General features: G+C 38.4%; 4 protein-coding genes across 5 annotated transcripts; 2 read left to right on the top strand and 2 right to left on the bottom strand.

The window, feature by feature from the left end:
- Nucleotides 1-1,971: 1,971 nt before the first annotated feature.
- LOC146451762 (endoplasmic reticulum-Golgi intermediate compartment protein 3-like) lies at nucleotides 1,972-26,741 on the bottom strand. Of its 2 annotated transcripts, XM_085098656.1 has the most exons (16): nucleotides 26,543-26,741; nucleotides 16,897-16,967; nucleotides 15,652-15,739; nucleotides 15,472-15,512; nucleotides 13,239-13,317; nucleotides 10,821-10,861; nucleotides 10,105-10,239; nucleotides 8,970-9,111; nucleotides 7,273-7,320; nucleotides 5,266-5,297; nucleotides 4,645-4,741; nucleotides 4,224-4,288; nucleotides 3,517-3,595; nucleotides 3,132-3,189; nucleotides 2,579-2,634; nucleotides 1,972-2,490 (listed from the first exon to the last, which is right to left on the bottom strand). In XM_085098656.1, the coding sequence occupies exons 1-16, from the start codon at nucleotides 26,637-26,639 to the stop codon at nucleotides 2,411-2,413; spliced, it is 1,209 nt and encodes a 402-aa protein (XP_084954782.1). In that variant the 5' UTR covers nucleotides 26,640-26,741; the 3' UTR covers nucleotides 1,972-2,410. The 2 variants fall into 2 exon arrangements, with proteins under 2 accessions (XP_084954782.1, XP_084954783.1); XM_085098657.1 differs by lacking the exon at nucleotides 7,273-7,320 and having other exon boundaries at nucleotides 26,543-26,740.
- LOC146451764 (uncharacterized) lies at nucleotides 17,567-21,366 on the bottom strand. Its single transcript, XM_085098648.1, has 2 exons — nucleotides 21,239-21,366; nucleotides 17,567-18,632 (listed from the first exon to the last, which is right to left on the bottom strand). Exon 2 carries the CDS (start codon nucleotides 18,564-18,566, stop codon nucleotides 17,676-17,678), a length of 891 nt encoding a protein of 296 aa, XP_084954774.1. The 5' UTR covers nucleotides 18,567-18,632; nucleotides 21,239-21,366; the 3' UTR covers nucleotides 17,567-17,675.
- Nucleotides 19,703-20,915, top strand: LOC146451765 (uncharacterized). Its single transcript, XM_085098647.1, has one exon. It carries the CDS (start codon nucleotides 19,938-19,940, stop codon nucleotides 20,913-20,915), a length of 978 nt encoding a protein of 325 aa, XP_084954773.1. The 5' UTR covers nucleotides 19,703-19,937.
- LOC146451763 (uncharacterized) lies at nucleotides 21,682-22,526 on the top strand. Its single transcript, XM_085098646.1, has one exon. It carries the CDS (start codon nucleotides 21,715-21,717, stop codon nucleotides 22,366-22,368), a length of 654 nt encoding a protein of 217 aa, XP_084954772.1. The 5' UTR covers nucleotides 21,682-21,714; the 3' UTR covers nucleotides 22,369-22,526.
- Nucleotides 26,742-27,325: the final 584 nt, after the last annotated feature.

Raw genomic sequence — 27,325 nt, 5'->3', positions numbered from 1 at the left:
AATGAACAAGATGCCTGCTATACTGACATTACGCGAGATGCTGGGGCTGATTCATTTATTCCAACTGTATGCTTCGCCGATTGATAAAACTATCCTTGCTAATGGAATAGTTTGAGTCACGACGATCGCGTTACGTTGTTTTCCGTGTGTTACGCGACTCAGACTATCAGCGGAAATTTGTCAAATTCCATTACGATAACGTAAGCTTCTCAATGACCTCTTTTCAGTCTCGCGTCGTGGTCTAAGACTGTCAAACAAAGCACGATTCCTTCACTAAGAACTCACCAATTTCCACCGTTTTACGTGTCGGGTGCTTCTTAGAAGTTATTCTTTCGATTTGCCGCTTCAAAATGGTGAAATTTCCCTTTGAAAACGGCACACTTGAGTCCAGAACATGTTAAAACAATATGGCGCGACTTAATCCGTCTTTAATAAATATATCAAATGATGCATTGACGTCACACAGGTAGGGGTGAGTGGGTCCCCTCCCTCGCAATATAAGCGACAAGAATGGATTTTGATTGGCCTGCTTTTGTTGAAGACAATCAAAACAATACATCCCGAGTAGGAGAGGGGAGAGTTTAATGAATAAATTAATGTACCGATTTGTGTATACGACGAAGAAAAAAAAAAAAAAGAAATCGACCCGTTTTTAGACACGGTATGCCCCTTCAGGGCATCCCGCGTAACAATATGGCGCGACTTAATCCGTCTTTAATAAATATATCAAATGATGCATTGACGTCACACAGGTAGGGGTGAGTGGGTCCCCTCCCTCGCGATATAAGCGGCAAGAATGGATTTTGATTGGCCTGCTGTTGTTGAAGACAATCAGAACAATACATCCCGAGTAGGAGATGGGAGAGTTTAATGAATAAATTAATGTACCGATTTGTAGCTACGAGGAAGAAAAAAAAAAAAAAAAAAAGAAATCGACCCGTTTTTAGACACGGTATGCCCCCTAAGGGCATCCCGCGTAATGACAAAAACAAGGTTGAAGAAAGGGAAAATCAGTCAACACTGGAAGGGTGGATTACAACTGTCGTGTAATTTTAGGCACGTTATCGGACGTGAATTTACGTGCGTAAAATCAAAATAAAGAAAACGGTACGAGCAGCTTTCGTTTGTGTACGAACCTGTTTTTTCTGTTTTCTCAGACGCAACCTGTCCTTTTGGTTTCTCTATTTTGATTTGCGCACGTAAATTCACGTTAACGGACGTAAACTTATGCAACAGTGGAAATCCACGTAAAGGATTGGGCTTTAATAGTTGAAAAACACCAGGTTCTTTTGCAAAGAAATTTATTTTGACTTGCGGCAGAAGATGCCCTTTGGGAAGATATTTTGCGATGGTGCAATCTCTTCCAAAGAAACAAGATTTTGAATTTCCACAGTGACCGCTGACTTAACTCTTGTCGGGATATGATAGAAACAAAGCTCCAGTCAAACTAGAGCAAAGGGCTTTTTATTGGGGCATGTCGCATCCAAAACGCCCTGGCCAAACAATGATACGACTTGTGAACTAAGGCAAGTCTTGGAGAAGCGAGTTTGCATGAAACAGTAGATGCAAGTTAGCCAAGCCATTTGAGTAAACGACATCTAGCGGGCGCCAACACTTAAACAAAGCATTGAGGCTCATTTGGTCCTGGGTTGAGTGGTCAAACGGTCAAAATTTCTCCGGCTTGATGGTGAATAGCAACTTGATAAAAAACGACGCAAGGCATGGCCTAGCGGGGTTGCAAATCGTTTCATCTTAAACCCGCTTTCTGCCGCTTTCGCGGGTTCAGTGCTGCGTGTCTGCCTGACAAGGAATTTTTTTTTTTAATGTCACCTCGTAGCAAATATTAGGTACCCAAGTCCAGACGGTCAAGCATGTTCCCAGGGTCTCACCTTTTCTCGTCTCAAGTAGAGGAGAGACCCTGGGAACGAGGTTGAGAGACAGTGTGCAAGGAAAAGTAAGATCAATTACAGATTTCAAAATGGAATAGTTTTATTTTGTAAGAATTGGAAAATGCCGTGAATGACCGCAGAACTGTTTGGAAAACAGCTGAATATGTTCTTCTGTAAAACTGAGACTCACTTGATTAAATTATTTTTCTAAAACCATTGCCTTAATTTAAAATGTGCACCAGAAGGCATTTTATACCAATGAATGTTAATTTTGATTAGTGTCACACAATATCTTTAGCCTGCGTGACACGCGCTAAAACGGGGAGGGAAGAGCGGAGTGGAGCGCGCGCGCGAAGCGAGGGAACTTTGCGCCCTGCGCGCTCCACACACTCCGCGCGTGGCCACGGATTCCTTTCTTTCTAGCACCTGCCATGCAAGCTACAATCCAGTCAAGTGTCCATAGTCGCAATCATCACGTGATATCCACGTGGTGTCACGCAATGTAATTGGTCCAGAGTGTGTCAGGTGGCTTTTCCCAAGTCTATTTTCTTCTGCAGCGCTCGAGAAGAATGGTAAATCATGGAATCTATGAGCCCAGCAACTGAAAATAGGAAAACGGACAAATGTGAATAGGGAAGAATAGGAACAATAAAACGAAATGGAAAAGATAAGAGGTTGATACGCCTTACCTGTAAAAATACCGCCGACAATAGCACAAACGCCAGTGAGGAAATGCATAAATGATCTGAAATTCAAAGTAGTAACACGCATTAGCTTTGCGAAAGACACAGATGTCACATGAACCTAGTTTAATGGCCTTTGCTCCCACGAGTCTCCTGTAGCTCAGTGGTAGAGCATCCGAACTAGTAATCGGAAGGTCTTAGGTTCGACTCCTGTTGGGAGAATAGAACTCGGATTTTCTTTTTTTCCGAGTGTGCCTGTGTCACTGGACTGAAAATAGACTGATTCAAGTAGGCGATTCATAGGAGAATTTTTTCAGTCAGTGACACAGGCATACTTGGAAAAGGAAATCCGATAGCTCCTATCAGGAGTCGAACCTAAGACTTTCCCATAACTAGTTCGGATGCTCTACCACTGAGCTACAGGAGACTCGTGGGAGCTAAAGCCATTGACAGTTAAAAGATTGTCGTTTGGTTAAGTGATCAGGAAGAGGGATCCAAAATTGAACCAAGAGGAAACGGCATACTGAAACAAGCAACAACACAAAACCTCGAGGCTCACCTTCGGCTTTCTGTGTACTGGACAACCATTGGAGAGAATTCATATAAGACAAAAACACCTACAAAAAAGATACAACAATTAAAGGACATAGTATTAGGACTGGGCAAGTTTCTGATGGAACTGTCGAGTGACTGTTTAGGAGAGTAGATGAGAGCACTCGCCTCTCACCAATATGGCCCTGGTTCGATTCCTGGACTCGCACGTCACTTGCGGGTTCAAGTCCTTGCTCCGAGAGGTTTTTCTCCGGGTTCTCCGGTTTCCCCTCTCCTCAAAGACCAATATTTCCAAATTGTAATTCGACTGAAGCGTGTTCGCAACTAGTGCTCTGCACTAAATACATTGTCAGATCGTTTACTGAATTTCTTTAAATAAGAGAGAAAAATACCTGGGAGGCCATGTTCACCAGACACTTGTCGGACAACTTTCTTGTGCTTTGTTACTGAGAACTGATTGGTTTTTACCACCTGCAGGCACAGTATTGAGAACGGAGAGATAAGCACAGTAAATGAGGTGAAATCACCATCTAAACTGTTCAGTTCATACCTTTAGGACCATGATTATAACATATCTTGCCCCTGTGAAGCTAACCTGAGTATCAGGCCTTCCTAAGGGGAGGGGGGAGGGGGCAGAAGGGGACCCCTACCCCCTTCCGAAAAGCCTGATACTCGGGTTACTGCGTAGTAAGCGTTTCAGTGGGGTTTTGTGTTTTTGAGTTTCGCTTTTTGACCATGCGAAAATTGGGACGAGAGCGAAAGAGAAAAAACCGGGGAAGGGAGAGTGGGAGATTCAACACGGTCACGCAGCGAAAAATGCCCAAAGCCTGACAGGCCACATAACCACATAAATGCAAGAAGCAAGGGTGCAATGGGCAGCCAAGAGATTTGTGGAGGAAACTCATTGAACAAGAAAGGCTGTAATTAGATTTGGTAAACAACTGGAAGAAGAAGCTGAAGGTACTGTAAGAGGAAGGAAAGAAGATTGTTGAGGCCCTATTCTTAACGTCAAGAAAAAATAATGATGACCATTGCACTGAGTCACATTTACTACTATATTCTGGAAATATAACTAAACGAGAAGAAATTTAGTACCCACCTCGCCGTTTAACTTGCGGTAAATTGTTGGGACTATCTTTACAAAGTACTGGTACATACTTCCAGCTGACAGAACAACAACAATAACAACAAAACAGATAAGCAAAAAAGTGTTCCTTCAACATTTGACATTTACACGAAAAAATTATAGAGGGATGACAATAATTTTTTAAACATTCCCTGCTAATAGATAGAAAAACGTCGCCTGCAGTCCCGGTTCTAATTTTGGTAAAAACCTGTCAACCATCCTAAAGAAATGACACATGTTACTCCACAAGAGGTATTACCCGCCAAGCACAGGAACGTTTTTCTCAAAATTTACTCCCTAGCAGAAATAATCACCGAATTGTCACATAAAAAGATACGTTAAGATATCAGAAAGGAGAAATACAGTACTATTATATTTGGGCTTTGTTACTTACAATCTTCGGCAGCAATGAAGGTGTCATCAAGAGGGTGTTTAATGCCGGGATATTCATGGCCAAACGAGAGATGGCGAATATGATGAGTTAGGTTAAACTGCAAGGAGATAAACAACATCGAGGAGGTAAATAACTAACTAATGCTGGCCCCAGTTGTTCAAAGGCCAGATAACTTTATCCACTGGATAAGGCACTATTCAGGGTCTAAAATATACTACACGAAAAACGTTGTCCTAGGTTTTCGTACACTCCCAAACTTAACTGTGGTTAGAGTGTGCATATTCGCTTGTACAAGAGGAAATACTGAAATCTTTGCACAGATTGAAACTGACGGATGGCGACTTATCCACTGGATAAAGTTATCCGGCCTTTGAACAACTGGATCCTGGTCATTAAGTGTCAAGTCAATGGCTGTCAAGGGAAATAATAAGCTTTTTTGACTTGGAAAATCAGGATAAAGTCAAACTCCTCTCAGCCAATTAAAACCCACTTAAAATCCAACTTGTTACAAAGTGGATGACTAGGTAGTAACTGTTAATATTGTTGACTGGAACAGTTGCTTGTATGGGATTAAAATTATACAATCATTATAATTATTGTGCAAAAATTAAGGCAACTTACCTGAGTGGAACCGAACGGCTGCAAATCGTGCACTGTTAAATAAATAAATAAACAAACGCTTTGTTACGACAGACTTAGACAATCCTGTCTGCACTGATTTTTTTCTTTTAGTTCTGGTAAACGCAAAGAGAATTAATTCCAAAGAGACATAACCAATTTCCGGGTGAATTTAGCCAAAATTCTGGTCAAATTTGACTCCTATATACTCTGTGGTTTACACTTACAAATACAGTAAACACCCACATTTAAGAACCTACTTTTTTCAAGGTCAACCTGAATAAGTCTTGATATATTTATTGTAAGTTTCTTATATAACTACCCTGCTAGCAGAGGTTTCTTTCTTGCAAGTCTTTTAGCATGTATGAAGTCGTTTGCATCTCTAGGTATTTTGCGTGGTCTTCTTGTTTCTCTCAGGAAGTAAACAAGGTGACTACGTGAAATGACTACGCGAATGACCTCATACATGCTAACAGACTTGCCAGAAAGAAACCTCTGCTGGCAGGGTATATAACAGGCCCCAGTTGTTCAAAGAGCGGATAACTTTATCCACTGGGTAGGTCGCTACCTGGCAGATAAAATGTGTGCAAGATTTTCCTAATAGCCCTATAATTTGTGGATAGAGTAGAAGTATATATCAAATTTAAGTATGGGATTGTGTGGAAAACTTGCCTAAAGCGCTAGGTGGAGTATATTTGCTCCGCTGGATAGTGACTTATCCAGTGGATAAAGTTATCCGCTCTTCGAACAACTGGGGCCAGGTGTCTAAAATGAGGAATTTCAGCCTGGAGGTTCTTAATCCACTTGTTATTTTATGTGAGTGTTTACTGTATTTCTTTTCTTCATTTTTTCAAGAGTAGCCCACTTTAGACAAGAGTGGCAGTCTGGAGTGGAAGTGTGCATGTGTTCAATGATGGGATAATTGAGGAACACCCTAAAAGCACGCACTGAGCCAGGCAAAACGGTGTACAAACAAGTTCATCTCTAAAACAAAGCTCACTCAATCTCATGAACAGAAATACATCCATTTCTATTCAAGTAAATACTTTAGAAAAAAAATAATTTTGTGTCATAATTTGGCTGACCTAGAGCTGTAACATCAGTAAAAAATGTTTCGGCAAAAGCTTCAAGATTATGGTTCGCCTATGTGCAAATTTAGCTTAATTCACCTGTGACTCAGCATGCATCACTGAAGGTACCCTCTCCTCAATTGAGAGGCTGATTGTATAACTGTCTTCTGTCAAATTTTGGTCAATTTTCCATTTCCTTCAAAAGTGTCTGAATTTTTGTGTGTGGCCTTCAATTCAATCAAAGAACATTGTGTTGTGTGTGTGCGTTTTCTTTTCTTTCTTTCTTTTCTTCTTTCTCCAAAGTATCTGTGTTTCCACTAATCTGCCTTTCTTCAATGACTCGATAGCTTGGCCTTGTTTTCTCTACAACTTAGCGTAAGCCAGCGAGAAAGAACACAGAGTGACGCTGATACTCTCTGGACTAAACTGAAGACCACATGCAATACTTCAGGCACACCTTTGCGCAAAACGAAGAATAAGCCTAAAATCCGACTTAAGACAGTTATACACTCAGACGGTCTTCAATTACATGTATCCTGCAGGTGACTGTACACCCACTCTCACCACAGACAGTCACTCCTTTTCATAGTGGACTAGTCAGTTTGTATTAATTTTGCATCACGATAAGACTTGTAACCCAGTCTGAGCAGAACACTATATTATCATTATTATTAAGTATCACTATTGTGCATTTGTTCAGTTTAAATAAGAAAATGAAATTACTTTATACATGTTTAAAAAAATGTCTTCTTAACTTAAAGTTTATGTTATTGAACTTATTATATGTCAAATAGTTGACATAATAAGTTGTTCTTAATAGTTGACAGTTGGTATTTTTATTACTTTCCCATTATTATTTATTTTTAAGTCCCTGTTTCTGTTTGTTTAATTTTAAGGTTTAAACATTTGAAACATACCATATTTATAGCCATTTACTTACTATTGAGCCTTATAATATTTCCCCCGGAGCTTAACTTCAGAATGGCAACTGAAAATGGCAAAACCGTTTCATATTAGAGTTATTTACTCCAAAGAAAAATGCATGTAGGTTTTTTAAAATTTAAGAGCTTTTCAGACCAGTTCTTTAACGCCCAAGCAAGATGGGTTATGTTTAGTACTTTAACATAAAAAAAATCATTCATTCAACAAAGTTTATGCAGTACATTCATTAAATTTTATTATTATATTTATCTCTCGATTTAATAGTACACGTGGTGTGATTGGTCAATTTTGAGGGCCATATTTCACTGTATGGCCCAGTTGCTAAATTTGAAAGGTCAACCTCAGAGATATAATAAATATCTTACTAACCTAATTTTCTCGGTCTGTATACTGTGAGTCACAGATCCTCGTTTTTTCCCTTTGATTTATGGCCCAAGCGTGAAAGCGCTTGGGCCATAAACCAAAGGGAAAAAACTTGGTCCATAACTTACAGAGGTAAGAGGTATATAATATCAAAATTTTCTTGTTAATGACAAAAAAATGCCACCAGTGAGCTACTGCCATTTATGCATATTGTACAGAAGGACTTTATATTCAAATAATTCATCCTTTGAGTGAATACTGTTTTACATGTAATGGAATCAGGATTATTTATGAACGGTTAAAATGGTTTTCCTCAGCTTTAAAATATTCATAGTGTCAATCACAAAACTTTACAATTTTTATTTGTAAATATTAATCAGAATGTGCTGAAGGACATTTTTAGCAATGAGAATACCACCGGAATTAAATATTTTAATTGTTAGTGCAATTTACATAAATATTGCAAACATTTGTGTAAATTATCATTGACATTTGCAAAAAAAAAACATTCACAGAAACACAAAAACAAAGACAGAAAAAGGGGGAACAATTGGAAAAAATGTCCCTAGTTACAAAATAATCATGATTATTGGTGCTGTGCAAAAAACACAAGAGTGCATTGAAGCATTTTACTTAGTTCTGCTCAGACTGAGCCAGTCATGTAAGCAGTATTTAACTGTCACACCATTCTTTACGATTTAAATTTACCTGCTTTTGTTTGTGAACGAAATGAGTCAAATATTACCACTGATCAAATTATGTCAAAAGATACTCAAGATTATCAGGGTATACACGTTTAGTTTTAAAAATCCAGCATGTCTTTTTAATATTCATTTAATATTTATTTTTGTTTGTTATACATTCGTTCATCTAAATGTTTATTAATTTATTTATATTAAAATTATTTCATTTATAAATTAAATGAATTTTTCATTCATTTGTTCATTCAGTTGTTCATTCATTTGTTTTTTTATTTAATATAATATAATATTGATTTATTTATTTAAATTTTAAAACAGTCATTCATTCATTTTATTTTTATGCCTGGGTACAATTGAATTAATGTACCCAAAATCAAATGCTAGTACCAATGGTGTATATGTTGTAGGTTAAAATGAATCCCAGGTTAAAATGATTTCAACCTGGGTTAATTTGTATTTTCCTTTGTTTCAGATGTAAATTACCCAACCTTAACAAAGGAAAATACAAATCAACCTAGGTTGAAATCATTTTAACCTGGATTCATTTTAACCTACAACATATATTTGTGAATCAATTGATACAAACAATATACAAATTTAGAAAAAGCTAAATATAAATATAAATTCTCACCATGGACATGATGTTGCTGAAAACTTTTTCCTGGAGCAAAGTGGAAATTTCCTGCGACCTTGTTAACTTCCAAGTGTCCAGTAACCAGACATCCTTCATCCTTTTGTTCATTCAGTTTGTCCTTCCAACCTTCCCTCACACACTGTTCACAAAGTTACGAAATGACCATTAAGAGTACTAGACATGGCTTTTTTAGTTACAGTCATTTTGCCAGTATTCAACACAATTTGATATAAAATAATTTTAAAAAGGGGTATTTCAGTGGCTTCCAAGAAGTGGCTTTTTCATTCAGTGTTTCCAGGTTGAATGTGAGAAATTATATTGGTTTTTGTGGAGAAAGGAAAACTGGAGTACATGGGGAAAAAACCCTTGGAGCAGGGACGAGAACCAACAACAAACTCAACCCACATTATTTTGGCATCAACACTGGAAATCAAACCCCGGCCACAATGGTTATGGATGCAAATGTTGTGGAATCAGTGTTTCAAAAAATAAAACCAAGCATGCCTCTAAATCTAAGGTTAAAAGACGATTGAAATTGACAAAAAAATATTGCTATTTATCATCACAACTGTTATTTGTATCGTATCGAGAGACGAGAATCTCGTCTCGAGAGACGCGACTCTCGTCTCGCGAGAAACGAGACGAGACTGGTAACTTACTTTTGAGCGGTACTGTAATGTTTTTTCTCATACAAATTTCAAATTTATTCGTCAACATTCTACTCTACATGTATCATTCTGCATGGACCACGCAATGTTCACAACTCCACGTCTGCAATGAAATGACTGATAACTTGTCCACGCCAAGATTCCTTTTATAGTACAGCTCCCTGTTTAAATGCCTGGGAAAATTTCACACTTATGGTGGTGAACAGCCTACATAATTATATACATGTAGTCATGTAACTTGGGTTGCTCAAACAAATGACAGGGTTACTCTATGAATTTCCAAGCCACTTAGCTGAGATGGTCCCTGCACATGTTTTTTGATGATCTTAGACTATCTTTTGAGATGCAAGATGCTGCAAAATAACACTAGTGCTGGTGAGCCCAGCCTTCAGAAGTCACACAATCAGTTGGTAGCAAGCTTCTTATTTCTTTTACCAAAAGGTCTATATTTTCTGTTATGATACCTGTTTGATATTGCCAACTTCAGATAATGCCCAGCCTTTCCTTCTATATGCTTCCCTCACATCCTCACATGTGTTACAGCATTCTTTACCGGGTGTCTCAGCTCCATAACAAGACTCACACCTTTTAGGATCAAGCTATTAAAGATACACAAAACACTGTCAGATACTGTAACTTTTATAAACACCTCTCCACTCAAGTTAATACCCTAAGGCATGATTCATCAGCATACACAATGCAATAAAAGGTCCACAATTATTATAGGTTTCAAATCAAGTGATTTCAAATTCCATTTCCAACTCCACTAACGTCAAGAGAGATTCAGAATTAAATAGAACAAAAGAAGGGATGGATCCATGCAACTTCTTACATTGAATATAAATCAAAAGAAAATTTGAGTCACTTCCGTGAATGGACACAGAGTACAATACAAAATAATATAAGTTAGTCAAGACATACAGTGATTACAAAATATTTCATTTGAAGGGGTTGGGACATAACCGACTTATAGAAATTTTTAGAATACTTGATGACGCGCCCTTCATTTGGTAGACTTTCTATCAACCATCACTAACCACTACTGCATGGCATTTGTATTCATAGGTAAAAAGGAAGGGAACATTGTTCAATCAAACAATTCTGTTTAGGGGGGGGGGGGGGGGGGATCTCAGTTTATCCAAGAAGGGCAAATACTGTCTTATTTAATGAAAAAACAAACCTCAAGTAACTCTTTAGCCTCATGACTCTTATCACCTAAATCTGTTTGAAAATAATGACAACAAAATAATCATTAATAAATGAATTGAAATCCAGAAGAGTGTGATGATAAAACAAGGTAAATCGCTACCACAAAGGAGGTTTGGATAGGTGATCTTAATATATTTATCACATCATTGAATTGGTGAACTTTTGGTTTGGGTTCCTCCAAGAATTATTAATTTTATGGTTTGAAAAGCTATATCAAACACTCACCCAAGAATGTTTCATCCAACTTCTAACCACCTCAAAGTTGATTTTTAAAAACATTAGCCGTGCCTCATTTTTTCAACCCACTTCTTATCGTTTGGAAATCAGATGAAACACCCTTTGTCATGTTTGATATATAAATTCTCAAAACATTTAATACTTCATGGAGAGAAAACAATTAACAAATCGACGGCAGTTTTCTATGGTCTATACTCTTATAGGCCATAAAATGACGTCATAAAATGTTCAAAACTCAAGTGAAACCACGAGCTGCAGGCGAGTGGTTTCACTGCCAAGTTTTGAGCATTTTATGGCGTCATTTTATGGTCTGTAAGAGTATAGACCATAGAAAACTGCCGTCAATTTGTTTTTTACAATAACATGGAAAATAGGAGCGGAATTGGATTTATATTTCGTAGAGCGCAGGTTACAGAACGATAGCAGAAGCCGTCACGTCAGTCAGTGAACTACAAATCTTGTAAAGTTGCGAATGGTTTTATTTTTGACATCAATCAACTACAAAGCTGTCAACTATAAATTTGTGATTGGTTTTATTTTTGACATCATTGATCATCGTCACACGTGATTGGTGATAAAAACTGACACAAATGGGTTTCCGAAAAACTGTCATCAGCAAAGAATACTAAATCAGATGAACAATTTCTTTACAGTAGCCTCGAAAGTCAGCGAGTTTTAATTAAAAACAAGAATTGCTCTGAGGGAGAACATAAATATTGACATTTCCAATACTGCAGCTGTTGAAAATTGTGTTTGGCAAGGAGTTAAAAGACATCGCTGCGCTTGATAACTCCACTGAAGTGGTTGGAGTTGCTGCGGTATTCAAGGAGGTGGTGGACGTCATGGTCTCGGTCATCACTCCATGAGCCTCCGAACTTCGTTCTGTGGTTATCAGTGTACTTGATAGAATGCCAGAGCACCTCTCAAGCTGTTGAACTGATGGTCTTGTATCATAGCTTGCGATGCTCTGCTCGCTAGCATGCCCGGAGATATTCATGATGTGACGAGCGGGAATTTCGGTACCTGACCAGATCGTAACGGCGGTCGCACGATCGCAGTGATTTGTATAGGTTTTGGACAAACCAGCACCTAAGGAGATCTCTTTCATCATGGTGGATAGCTTGTTAAGACCAAGCAGCTTGTTTTCGTACCATATGGTATCATCACTGCTGATTGTGGGCTACGGTTTTTGGAAGAACGCCTCTTGTTTCGGGTTGAGGAGCGATATGTACTTTTTCAAGCACCAGAAAGAATCACCGAACTGGCCTGTGGAATAAAGCCTTGTCTGCTTTTCATTGCTTGGCTTGTCCGAGATTCCACCTTGATGGTTTTTCGTTGCTTCTTCATGGGACATAAAGGCAAAGCTGTCGCTGCGGAGTTCACGTTGACCTTCAGATCCCCAGCGGAACCAGGAGAGAGCAATGATAAACCACACTCAGTGAAGGAGCCAGGCAGGATTGTTATGGCTCAGAAACGGACTTTTGCTCATCTTCCTGATGTCTGCTGGCTCAATTACTGGTTTGTGTTGGACATTCTCTTTGCCTTCACATCTGTTGACCTTGGGTTTGCACTCGAACATTTTGTTGGATGTCTGGAAACTGGGATTGTTTGTTAGTTATTTGCAGCAAAATGCCATTCCACGGCATTCCTCTCCCGTTTTTTGTTGACCTTCCATTCCATGGACTTGTTGAAGTAAACCTAAAATTTGGAAGTATTTCGGACTCCATTTCATGGGAAAAATGGAAACAATTTCTGCGTACGGTAAGAAATTGCAAACTTTTCCTGACATTGCTTTACATCTGATGTCATTTTTATTGTCTGTACTCTTATAGACAATAGCTATGAGCCAATCAGCGCGTAGGAATTTGGACAGTTATTGTAAAAAGGAAATTATTCACACGAAGGAGGTTTGTAAATGTGAAAATGAAATTAAATTTTGATGAACTTTTATTTTGAATTTCTCCAAGAACTAAAAATGGTTTGAGAAGTTATATCAAACACTCAAAGGAGTATTTCATCTGACTTCCAACCACCTCAAAGTAGGTCGATAAAACTTAGCAGTGCCTTGTTTCTTCAATCCATTTCTTGGTGTTAGACATATTGTTTCTAAAATATTAAATTAGTCTATCCCTTCAAAATGGGACTCACTGACCTCCTTTTTCTCCATTTTCTTCAATTGGCTTTCCATCTAAATCCATTCTTTTTTTAATTATACTATGCATAACATCAATCTAAAAAATAATGTCACAGAAATTATTAATAATCAACTGTTTGAGCACTGTGGATACCTGCCATACTATCATCTTTATCAAAACATCGATTTACAATTTGTATTAGGAAAGGGGCCTGCTAATACCGAGGTATTATTTTTTGTACGGCTTACATGTATGACTTTTGGGAAAAAGCAGATCTTAGCAACGGCTATTCGGATTCAAAAAAATGGGAGTAACACGTATTATTCAGAGATACAAGAAATTGAAAAACAGTAATAAAAAATAGAACTCTACCCCTTTTTCTCCAAGTTTTTACGTGGGCTGTGACGATTTTTAGAATACATCTGATCACATTCAAACATTTCACCAATAAAGTGCCACAAAACACTGCAAAACAGCATATCACAAAATACAGTCCCTAAAAATCCCCTAGCCACAACTCTTACTTTGTAGTTAAGTAAGTCACCCCCCTTAAGTAGACTACGAGTAGTCCCCCATTTTTCCTCAGGGATAGTAGGGCGAGCAAAACGCGAGCGCGCGTGAAAATCACCCCACGCGAGAAAAGGCGACACGCGGCGGGGAGAGAGAAAAATGAGGGACTACAGACAAAGCCCAAGCTTTTGACCCTTCACGGCCGCCTGATTTTGGAGTGTGAAGATCGTATCACGTTCTAACTCAATTAAGTGCACCCAATGGGATTCCTTCTCTCATTGAGCTGTCATTGCCCTTGTCAACGGGAAACTGCAGGGGATATTTATTGCAAGTGAAAGAAAACCCAGACAGAAATTCTTCGCGGCTGTTTCTTTTGGTAGTTCCACAGGCTAGCTTGCGGTTGAAAATCTATTTCTGACGCGACGTAATGTACAACGGGCGTGCAGCACTGTTGTGTTCGATGAATTTATTTCCCACGGAAAATTATTTTACCCCGGCCACAAAACGTGTAATTTCTTCAATTCAATCTTTCACAAAAAAGATTTCTAAAAGAAAGGGAAAAGATTCTGGAGAGATAGTAAGTTCTGTATCCAGTGAATATTGATGAACATTGCAGTTGAAATTTGATCATGCACGCATATTTTTTCCGATATATGCAAATTTTTTTCAGACGAAGCCAGACAGTCTGACGTCATTCATACTTTGTTTGACAGATGTTGACAGATTGCCATGGAAGAGCCAATCAGAGTTTTGCGTTGTGAGAGCAACGCATTAGTTCAAAAGCTTGGGCTTTGTCTGTAGTCCCTCATTTTTCTCTCTCCCCGCCGCGTGTCGCCTTTTCTCGCGTGGGGTGATTTTCACGCGCGCTCACGTTTCACTCGCCCTTCTATCCCTGAGAAAAAATGGGGGACTACTCGTAGTCTACCCTTAAGCTTCTCTGAAAAACTGACTTTGTTTGAGAAATGCTTGTTAAAAATGTATGATGTGTAGGAAGTCTTTCTTGTGCACCAAGAGGTCCATTATTGAAACTACTGGGTAATAATAATAATAATAATAATAATAATAATAATAATAATAATAATAATAACAACTTTATTTAAGTCTCAAATCTGGATAGCCAAGCACAAGTGCCCTACTAATTGGGGAGACTAACAAAAAAAAAGAATTGTTACCCTCGTTATATAAAGCTTCATTGATTAGTTCACGAGCCATTCATTTGTTTGTGACAGTACTAATTTCAAAACAGTAATTTTGCCCAAGTGTTTTATTCACTTTTTATCTGTTTGAACAATCAGTAAGATGTCGGTTTATATTTTGTGAGGTAAGAATGTATAGTCATTCCTTCTGAAGACTTACAGACTTTTTCAAAAATGTTTTCTCTGAAATTTAAAAGTGCTTATATCTGTGAATGAGGTTTTTAATTAACGATACACAAGATTGAATACGAGTACGATTTTCAAATTTCAAATCAGTTGCATCCCCAGCTCACTCCTTCCCGTTGTTTACCAGCAGATAAAAAGACCCTAGAAACAACCTTAGTTGGTGTGACAAACAGCTATCTAAACCACGCAAACTAGTTCTCTTGTACTTGTAGCCTAATCTGAAGGTTTCTAATACTAGAAGTAGCACAACAAGTTGCTTGATAAAGCAAGGACCTTGTAGTTATAAGACCATGTGTAATGTGACGCAAACAGTAAACAAATATATTTACATGTAATCAATATTACTAATTTTTAACACCTGTTGTTCACCAGATACATCCATTGCATCAATACTTAAATCTAAAAACAAAAACAAAAAAACAATAAAATATCAGTTACAGTCAAAATAGTTTTCACGCATAGGAGATCACAAAAAAGACTCAGACATTTACAGTAAATTAAAATTAGAAATTATTTTAATTACAATAAATATACTTACAAACACAGGGCAATTTTGGAAAAAGAACATCTACATTAATTCTAAGCTTTTGACCTCTTGCTGTATCTACATAAAGTTCAGGCGTCACCTAAAGAGAAAAAGATGCTGTTACTAAATAGGGTTAATTATCATCAAGCAGTTTTGTTTAATGTTTTGAGGGAATTAATAATATTTCACTCATTTATAATAACTACTGTACTAATTAACTCTCTCTTTAAGTAATATTGCAGTGACTAAATTCCTAATTGCAATGGCAGCTCTCCCACTCACTTTTGACTCACCTTTGACTTACGTTCAAGAACGTGCCAAAGGTCACCTTTGCCACAGTGTCAAAGTGGTCAAGGGTTAATCAAAGGTAATATGCTTTTAATCGAGATTAAAGGCAGGGTATGATGTAAAAGTGTTGTCAAATGTTTGTTTGGCTTCTGCAAAGATTTTAAAAGCATTTCAAAGGTTTAACACCTTTGATGCATGTTAAAGGACACGACCGTGCGGAGATACGAAATTCCTCTTCTCGTGTTGAAAAATATTTCACTCGTTCACTGCACTTACTCATGAAATATTTTTCAACACTCCAAGAGAAATTTCGTATCCCCGCGCGGTCATTTAATATCCTCTATTTATTACATAAACACCAATGAAATACCAGGTGAGTTTTTGCACGAAAACATGATATCTTCACACCTGAAAAGACCACCGTTGCTATGCAGTATGGTCTCTTCTTGTGTTGAAAAATATTTTACGAGGGAGCGCATTTTTCAACACTCGAAGAGAAATTTCGTATCTCCACCCAGTCATGCAATGTCCTCCATTTAAACAAATAAAAAATTATTTCATGAGCGTGGAATGGATATGAGATGATAGATGACCAACAAGGCACGTAGTGCCAAGTTGGCTATATTATTCATTTCATATCCAACAAGTGGAATATTATTGTTTTATTTAAAACAACTAAGAAATGTTGCTAGTTCTTGCTGATTTCGCTTGATAAAAACAACCAGAAAATAATTTAATGGCAGCTTTTTCTCAGGCATGGTATAATGGCTGAAATACCATGGCTGCTAAGCCAATCAAAACTGTGGAATTGAATTATACAATGATCCAGATTTTTTTTATATATATTATCTTCAAACACCAAATGTACTTTCCAAGTCTTGCAAGGCCTTGAATGTTCCCTTTCAAGGTGCATGCAAATCTTTTAAACTGTACTTCAACACATAATAATTTAACTATACCACCACTCACCTCTGTTGATAAATAGAAACTCAATTCTGATATAAAGAGTAGAAACATCAACAATCCACTAACAAGAGTAACTGAAACAAATGAATTAAAGAGAACCCTTTCAAATATTAGCATTACATGTATTTCAAACATGGACAATATCTCAAAGTTTAAGCACATTATTAAGGTGCACATCCAGGAAAAATGTGACCGTTTTCCAATAATGCGAGCGCAAAAGGCACAAGGTTCTAAGGGGTTCAGGGGGGGGGATATTTTACTCCTGAAATTGCCATTTCCTAGATTTTTAAGACCCTCTGAGAGGCATTTTCCATACGTAAACCTGGAAATTTTCTTTTATTCTAAAAAATATCTATTGTTGTAAAAAATCTGACCATTTTCCATAAAACAGTGGAAAACAGTCTGGATTCTCGCCTGTTAGCTATTACGGGAATGTTTCAGAGTTTTCAACTACTGTCTCACTCCAATATCCTGAGTTTACATAGTACTGTCTATAAACTGCTGTCATTTCTGAGTAGGGGTGTCACAAAAATGACCTGCCTTTATTTCAGTTCATAAATTAAATTAAATTAAATTATTGTCCCTAAAATTTAAACCATCACATTAGAAATTACATTTAAATCGTCATTTAAATGTGCATTCAGAAAGCTGCAAAAATTAGAGAAAGATTTAAGGCTCGACGTTTCGGAGTCATCTTGACTCCATTATCAAGAAAAAAAATCAGTTTGTGAACGCGGATATTTAAATAGGCTAGAGCTGAAAATTAACATATTAATAGATGGTTAAACAAATACTTTAGCGCGAATTGAATCAGTTTGCACGTTCAGTTCTGGTTTCAGTTTGCGTATGAATAGCATCTCATGAATGAGGCAATCAAATTTGCTGGTGCATTTCGCAAGAACGTGAAACCGTTCTAAAAAACGCTGTGGTATCTGGTCATTATGTTGAAGATGGTAGTGTTTGTAAATTGAAGACGACTTTCTTTTGTGTCCGTCTACGCACTCATGCAGGTGCCCACGCGTATACCCTACATATCCTGCATCACACAGGTTACATTTAAATTCGTATACTACACATTGTTGGTTGACAATGGAGGGCTTGGCTTCTTGCACCTTAAGATCTTCATTGAGTTTTCGACTCACAAACACAGGTTGGATGGCAGTTCCTACTTTTAAACTTAATTTACTTAGTTGCTGTTTCACAATGTTCGCTGAACTCTGATCTTTAAACGGTAGGATGACTCTAACGGTGTTTGCTTTCTCTTGTGACGATGGATAGGGCTGTGGATCAGATACCTTAGTGTCGATAACCTTTTTGATGGCCGTGTCAATTAAGTGTTGTGGGTATTTAAGCTTACTGAACTCTTCTCTGAGCCGGTCGCATTCTTCGTGGAAAAGTGACCAATCAGAAGATAATCGGTAGGCCCGGTCTAGCATGGTGTTAATTAGGCTCCGTTTATAACGATCATCTATGTGGCTCCGGTAATGAAGTAGAAGGCCTGTATTGGTGGGCTTGATGTAAACCTTGGTTTCGATCTTGGGAGCTCGATTAAGTAATTCCACGCCAAGAAAGGGAAGCGACCCGTCATGTTCGGTCTCCATAGTGAATTTCACGGAAGAATGGCAATGGTTGAGCGTGTGTAAGAAGTGGTCAGCGGTTACTCTATCGGGCATTATGGTAAGAGTGTCATCCACATACCTCCGGTAGAACGGGGGTAGCAAGCCATCCTGTTGCAGTAACTCTTTATGCAGATGATACCGTTCTCTTCATTTCTGACAAATCTCTACACAAGATCAAGTCCTACATGAACTCAGACTTGGAAAAACTGAACAATTGGCTGAACCAAAATCACTTGACGCTTAGTATAAGTAAATCTAAATTCATGATCATTGGTAGTAGTCAAAGACTGAATAAGATTGATTCTATTTCATTTAAGGTTAATAACATGGATCTTGATGAAGTAAGTTCGTTTAAGTACTTAGGTATTGTTATCAATAATCGTTTAACTTGGCAAGAACATGTTGACCAAATGTTTACTAAGATAAATAAGAAGCTGGGTCTACTTAAACGTATTCGTTATTGCCTACCTTTAGATGCTAGATTGCTGTTTTTCAACAGCTATGTTCTGCCATTGTTTGACTATGCTGATATCGTATGGGGGGATAGGGGTAATTCCACTCTAATGTTGCAACTTCAATCTTTACACAATAAAGCTGCAAAAGTAATTTTAGATTTGCCCATTGGATCATCTGCTAGTGAGGCCTTGAATAAACTGAAATGGAAAACTCTCGCAAGACGTAGGGCCGAGCATAGGGCAACTTTTATTTATAAATGTTTGAATAACTTATTTTCTCATCGTTTTAATATTGAATTCAATAAGGATAAACACGATTATAATACTAGATGTAAAAATAATATCAGTAAGAGTGCATCTAGTAGGAACTGGGGGCATTGGACATCGACAAATTTTGCCTCAAACGATTGGAATAAATTAGACCTTTCAATCAGACAAAGCCCATCATTAGCTAGTTTTAAAAGAGTGGTAAGAAATGTAAATAGTCTTTAGTCTAATTTTTATATATTCATATATTAGTCTTTATTTTTCTTTCTTTTTTTTTTTTTTTATTCTTTTTAATTTTCGAGGACTCTTTTGTAAATCACTTATTAGTGACATTGATTTCCTCAATAAAGATTATTATTATTAGAGTTTCCTCGATGGAGCACTGGAAAACATTTGCAAGCAATGGGCCAAGAGGAGAACCCATTGCTACTCCGTCAATCTGCTCATACAACGACCCGACCCCAGATACCACAGCGTTTTTTAGAACGGTTTCACGTTCTTGCGAAATGCACCAGCAAATTTGATTGCCTCATTCATGAGATGCTATTCATACGCAAACTGAAACCAGAACTGAACGTGCAAACTGATTCAATTCGCGCTAAAGTATTTGTTTAACCATCTATTAATATGTTAATTTTCAGCTCTAGCCTATTTAAATATCTGCGTTCACAAACTGATTTTTTCTCTTGATAATGGAGTCAAGATGACTCCGAAACGTCGAGCCTTAAATCTCTCTGTAATTTTTGCATGTCTTTGCTTCAGCAAATCCCTTTTAATTAAAAGCTTAAAACGAGATAATCAGCTACACTTGTTCCGAAGACTCGAGCGGTGTAGCAAGAAACAAATTAACTGCGATGGATCCATCGAATTCCTGCGATTGTGTCAGAGTTTTGATCTCACGCCAACGTTCGCAGAGATCAGCAAAGAAAGGCGCTCCAAATGGAAAAAGTCATCTGCTGCTTTCACGAGGAACGTTATCGCCGAGGAACTCAAGTCAAGAACGAAAGAGAGCGCGGCTCTTCGAGCTGAAATCAACAACATCTATGCTGAAATTCGTCAGAATTGCTCTTACTTCTGTTATATGTGCATCCTACGAACAATGACCAACCTTCGCAGGAAGTACAAAGATGAAGTCATGAACACGCACACTTGCAAGATCACGAGGTTGCTTTATAGAGAGCTCTCTTTCTTTCAGAAGTTGATTCTCTGTCATGGTTTGAAGTTTGCGATCCCTCAGCGGATTTCTCCCGTTGAGGTTAAGGCGGGTTTTGAAAAGGCTTACTGGAATCTTGAACCTTATCTGCCGAATGACGATTTGAAAGAACTGGCCGCTGCGACTTTACGATCTGTCGCTCTAGAGTACACCAGCAGACGCGGTCCAAAACCTCCTGAAGCACTCGTTAAGGCCATCGAAGAGCTAAAGAGGCGCGATGACATCGTAATTACAAAACCCGACAAAGGATCTGGAGTCATTGTTATGGACAAATCTCAATACCTTCGCTTGCTATCTGAAGCCTCCATAAACGATACCAGCAAGTTCAGACCCGCTAGTCTAGAGAGGCCCAAAACTAAGGGTAGACTGCCAACCTACTACCACCCCCTCTTAGAAAAGGAAAAACAGATTGACAGCCTCTTATGTAGGATACTACCTAAGCTGATCGCCGACTCTCTTCGTCCTTAAGGTTCTAGACTAGCCCACCTGTACGGACTGCCAAAGACTCACAAAGAATGTCTAGCCATGCGCCCAATACTATCGGCTACACAGACATATAATTATGCACTGGCCAAGTGGCTTGAGGATAAACTGAAGCCCTTATCGTATAATCAATATACGGTATCTGATACCTTTCAGTTTGTTGACGAAATACAAGGCTTGAAGATCAACAACGGTGAGCTTTTGGTCTCTTATGACGTAACCTCGCTGTTTACAAATGTGCCTCTTGACGAGACGATTCAGATACTGGCTGACAAAGCCTTTGCTGATGACTGGTTTAATCAAACCACCAAACTAAACCTCACTAAAGCAGATTTGGTCGACCTCCTTAAAGCAGCTACTAAGAACCAGCTCTTTCAGTTTGACGGGTCGTTGTATGAGCAGATTGACGGAGTAGCAATGGGTTCTCCTCTTAGCCCATTGCTTGCAAATGTTTTCTTGTGCTCCATCGAGGAAACTCTGCAACAGGATGGCTTGCTACCCCCGTTCTACCGGAGGTATGTGGATGACACTCTTACCATAATGCCCGATAGAGTTACCGCTGACCACTTCTTACGCACGCTCAACCATTGCCATTCTTCCGTGAAATTCACTATGGAGACCGAACATGACGGGTCGCTTCCCTTTCTTGGCGTGGAATTACTTAATCGAGCTCCCAAGATCGAAACCAAGGTTTACATCAAGCCCACCAATACAGGCCTTCTACTTCATTACCAGAGCCATGTAGATGATCGTTATACAGTGTAAACGGAGCCTAATTAACACCATGCTAGACCGGGCCTACCGATTATCTTCTGATTGGTCACATTTCCACGAAGAATGCGACCGGCTCAGAGAAGTGTTCAGTAAGCTTAAATACCCACAACACTTAATTGACACGGCCATCAAAAAGGTTATCGACACTAAGGTATCTGATCCACAGCCCTATCCATCGTCACAAGAGAAAGCAAACACCGTTAGAGTCATCCTACCGTTTAAAGATCAGAGTTCAGCGAACATTGTGAAACAGCAACTACGTAAATTAAGTTTAAAAGTAGGAACTGCCATCCAACCTGTGTTTGTGAGTCGAAAACTCAATGAAGATCTTAAGGTGCAAGAAGCCAAGCCCTCCATTGTCAACCAACAATGTGTAGTATACGAATTTAAATGTAACCTGTGCGATGCAGGATATGTGGGGTATACGCGTGGGCACCTGCATGAGTGCGTAGACGGACACAAAAGAAAGTCGTCTTCAATTTACAAACACTACCATCTTCAACATAATGACCAGATACCACAGCGTTTTTTAGAACAGTTTCACGTTCTTGCGAAATGCACCAGCAAATTTGATTGCCTCATTCATGAGATGCTATTCATACGCAAACTGAAACCAGAACTGAACGTGCAAACTGATTCAATTCGCGCTAAAGTATTTGTTTAACCATCTATTAATATGTTAATTTTCAGCTCTAGCCTATTTAAATATCTGCGTTCACAAACTGATTTTTTCTCTTGATAATGGAGTCAAGATGACTCCGAAATGTCGAGCCTTAAATCTCTCTGTAATTTTTGCATGTCTTTGCTTCAGCAAATCCCTTTTAATTATTCAGAAAGCTGTCTAAGCATTTATGATTGCAAACAATTGCACGATTGTTGAAACTGTTCACAAGCTCAATTGCGCATGATAAATGTTGCAGGAAACTGTAGTTACTAAATATGGGACTAACCAAAACGACCTTAAGGTGGCTTACTACAGTTTTAATGGAGTATAAGGGCACAACTTTTAACTCTTTTTTAAAAAGGTTCCAAGCTGTTTTTCCCTTCACTATTTACTGTTTGCTTAAGTCTTTCACGATTCTATGTGAAATTTAAACAATTAAAGGTCAGCAAATAGCCAAAATGAGCGACTGAGTACCCAATGAGAGACTGGGCACTAGTAGGTTAACTCACGTTTTTCTCAAATTCTACCCGTATGACCCCACCTGAAAATTTCAGGAATAAGAAATTGGGTCTGATTTAACATTCATGCAAAGTAAAATAAAAATCTGTAAGACAGTTTTTGTGCAAACTAAGAGAATGTGAAATCAAAAATAGCTCAAAATCTGTCTTACAGATATTTCAAAAATTTTGGCTCCAAATGTGATTCACCCAAACAAATCAACCGTGAAAATTTCATCATAAGTTGTACAGTAAGTTTTCGAGCAATCCTCAATCAAAGACAGGTTTTTACAACCTCGGACGAGAATTGAATTGCGCATGCCCTTTATTTAAGCGCGCACTCATGTAACGCCATGTATCGCGTGCGAGAAAGGTACAGTAAATTAGAGCTCTTTTACCGAATGTTTATCAAACTTTTTTGCCATATTTTTTTGGCCCTAGGCTTGATTACATGTTTGAACGGAGTTTTGAAACTATCGCTACATACAGTACCGCCTAGAACTATAGACCCATTTGCCGCGTCGTTGCCGCGGGACCTACTCGCGGGTTTCCCTCGGTATTCCCGCAGTAGGACGTTTTTTTTCCTCGGTTCGGTTGCGGTATGCCTCCAAAGTTGCCGCGGGAAAGTTCACCGAGGTAAAACCTCGGTAAAGGAAAGACACGGTAGAGTTTGAATACGCTTTTGTCTCCTTTGCTTTGTGTTTTGGTTCGTCAGCTTTTACTGGCAAAATCGCACCGAAGGACGTTAACTAGGGATGACGATCATATGTGATACACATACGATTCTCGGTCCTTGAAGGCTTGAACCATTTGAAGAAAATGAGAATCCGTTTTCGAGTATCCGACCACATTTGAAGAATCCTTTGAGGAAGATTCTGTGCCGCTCAGCGCCCGAATAATTCCAATTCCAACACATTGTCGGCCATTGTCACTCGGACTCCTGACGTGACAAGCTGTTTGATGCAACACGGCAGTGTTCCAGAATGTTAGTCCGCTGTTTACTTTGTATTTTTTGCCAAGTTATTTCAATTTTAAGTTAGGAGAAGCAAAAGAAAACAAACTGACCCACGAAATTTACGGATTATTAAACATATGTTCGCGCGTGACGATGTTATTGTAACTTGAAACCCTTGTGTCGACTTTGCAAATTTTGTCGCTTGTGTCTACAGTCTATTTCTTTTAACATGAACTTGGCACTGCGACAAGAATAATATTCCCTTTCAATATCCGATTTTTTAGAGCACAAGCTTGCTCTAAAATTCAGGAGATATTTTTAGCAGCTGTCTGGTCGGACACGTACAAAAAAAGCTGACGAATCAGAAGCAGCGGTTCCCACGAGTGCAAAACAAACGTCAAACTTGCTCCTATGCAAATTACGGTTAATTTACAAGACATTTGCCCCGTCGCTTGTATCGAAATGAGCAAATTAAGAACACTTAATTTTAAAAAGGGGATTTTTTATGACAATTCAGCGAACTCTCTTTCGTAAACTTACACTGAGTGTTTTGAAAAGCAGGTAAATCAACGTACACGTATTTCACTGCGTATTTAACATACCCTTGGAGATACATGTAACCAGCTTCTTTCAAGTGTTGGATTGTTAGTTACTTTAATTTATTATCTCTGAAAAGACGGAATACAAACATTTGCCGAGGCAAAGATTCAGGATTTCAATATTTGAATTATTATGCGAACTACCCAACGCCATTTTGACTTCAAATTATTCCTTCGATTAAGCACCGATTCTTCGCACCTCGAACACGTGCAGTATAAATTTCTTCACTCACGTTAACGCTTATTTTAGAAATGCAACCGGTCCCCATTGTTCTTTCCCGCGGCACGCCTCGTCTTTACGCCCGCGGCAAATTTACCGCAGCACACTGTACCTCGTCTTCACCGCGGAACGACCGTGTTTTCACCTAGGTGGACGCGCGGCCACTACCCGCGGTAAAGACGAGGTATGCCCTAGTCCCGATGGGTCAATAGTTCCAGGCGGTACTGTATACCAAAGAGATTTGATGCCTTTCAAGTACTGAAGTGGTTTTTCTTACTTCTTGAGGTTACTTGCGTCATTTTTGCACGCGCGACAAATACTGACGTGTGGCTGGCTATCATAGCGCGCGCTACTAAGTCTCAAAACCACCAACAAAATGCAAGACAATCCAAAACTACTGACAATGACCAAACACTTGCAAACATAAATTACATGCACTGTGTTTAACTATTATGAGTCAGTAACACCATATTTCTGGGTATTTTTGTTTAGCTTAACCTTACTGTAAACTTTTTTATACTGCATGTTAAAGTGCCCCTGGGACGAAAATTTCATTTTCCATTTTTTTCCTTTTTCGTGTAGAATATGACCCTCTTACTCATGTTACCAAATTTCAATCCTTTACGGCGATTGGAAGTATTTCTTTTTTTAGCTTTTTATTCGAGATTTCACGGCCGCCATTACTCGGCCTTGTTCCGGAAGTTAAGGCTCAAATTACAGGAAATGACGTCATTGGCTCAACACGAAAAATTCCACACGGCTAATTTTCATATGGATTCTACTTCATAAACTGTATTCTTCTGTTGCGAACTAAATAACAGCAGAATACAGTTTATGAAGTAGAATCCATATGAAAATTAGCCGTGTGGAATTTTTCATGTCGAAGATGGAAAATGAAATTGTCGTCCCAGGGGCACTTTAAGTGTATAAAAAAAATTAATTAAAAAATTTCCTTTATGATTTCCTTTACGATTCTGTAAATAACATTTGGTGGAAAACAATAAAAAAATTGTTACTGGTCATAATCACAGGGATTTGTTTCTAAATTATCGATACAGAATTCTTGGCAGCTGATTATGCAACTCTCAATGATCATCTACAATCACAAGGGTTTCAATAAGTCCTGGAGCAGACATGTACCAAAAACTGCAAACATGTAAGCAGCTAAAAGCAGTTCAATTCTAACAAGAATGCTATCAGTTTCAGAGAACATAGGCAGCATTGAATTTAGGCGAAATTGCTTAACACAGACAGCAAATTTTACCAGTTTTCGGCTCATAACATTGAAATCTCTACAATCATATGCAACTGGAAAATGACTGTAGAGGCCACAGAAATTCAGGTGAATTCAATCACTTGATTACTTGTAAGCTTGTACGTTAAACTATGTTTATGTTATGAACAGGAAGTAGCAGGAAGTTGCAGAAAACTGAAGCGAAAAACAACTCTCAAGATGCAAGGTGTTTTACACATGGGCACATCTGATTGGTTATTACGTACACATACTGTCAGAGGGATCAAATCGCTCAGTTCAATTCAAAACTAGAATCGTTAACCATAACAAACCAATATTTTCGCCCGGTAACTGAGGTAAAATTAAAATACAGTCACTAAAAAATTATCTAGAACTTATTAAACGTTGCTACTTAGCATTTGCATAGTTACAAAACCACCGGGAATTTTGCCACGTTGACCCAACAAAAACGCTGGCCAGCGTTCCCCGCAAATAAAACACAGTTTACATTTTACAACCGGTTCGTTTGGAAGAGTTTCTCTAACAAGATTATTGACCACAACCTTTGCATCTAACTAATACGGCTGATGCTAGAGCAAGCTTTACGAGAGCCGCTAAAAATCCTATTAGATTTCATTACACAACTGCAAATTGAGCTAACAAACTTACCGGCAGCGCCGCCGAATGTTTTCACTCGAAAATCTTCAAGCGTTTTTGGATAAGCATCAAATCTCTTCAGAGTACTCACTAAATCTTTAGTTTCCATGTTTCTGCTTCAGCTTATGCAGAGTATTCTAGCTTTTAAAGGTGTTTTAGCCCTCCATACGAACAACAAGTGATAAAATGAAATAATTTACTGTAGTGAACGCATGCGCATTTTGTCTCGTTTCCGTTTGGAAAGGTACTTAGTGTAAAACCAATTATAATGTCCTATAGAGTCGTAGTAGAGCCTACTCCGGCCCATAGTGATATTGCAAAGGAGAAACTAGACGCTAGTCACTCGTTAATCAAACTTTACGCTGTTCATAAAAAAAAAAATAAAGAAAATAGTCCCCAAAGCGACGAATGGTAATTCTTCCTTGTTAAGTATCTTCTACGACAAAGCCATAAAGTGTGACTGCAAACTGATTGCATCAGGTAAGGTAAGGCGGGCAATTTTATTTGGGCCAATATATCATCTAGTACCCGACTTATCTCCTTCATATCAGTTTTGTGACCATCACTCATTTACTCAGTTCTCTTTCTGATTCATTTTATTTTATTTTCAAAATTCTTTTTGCACATTTTAATCAAACGAAAACAGCCCTCATATAACATCTTTGTATTTTCTTTTGTTGTTGTTTAGTACTAACTGGAAACTGAGTAATTCCTATTTAACATTATTTTATGTTCTTAAAACGCCACTTCCGATTGTTTTTTTGTGATGTCGACAAAGATAGAAAACTCCCGCGC

This window comes from Pavona decussata, unplaced genomic scaffold (assembly GCF_977016875.1).
Source record: "Pavona decussata unplaced genomic scaffold, jaPavDecu1.1 SCAFFOLD_384, whole genome shotgun sequence".
Taxonomy (NCBI): domain Eukaryota; kingdom Metazoa; phylum Cnidaria; class Anthozoa; order Scleractinia; family Agariciidae; genus Pavona; species Pavona decussata.
This window is presented reverse-complemented; position numbering and strand designations above follow the sequence as displayed.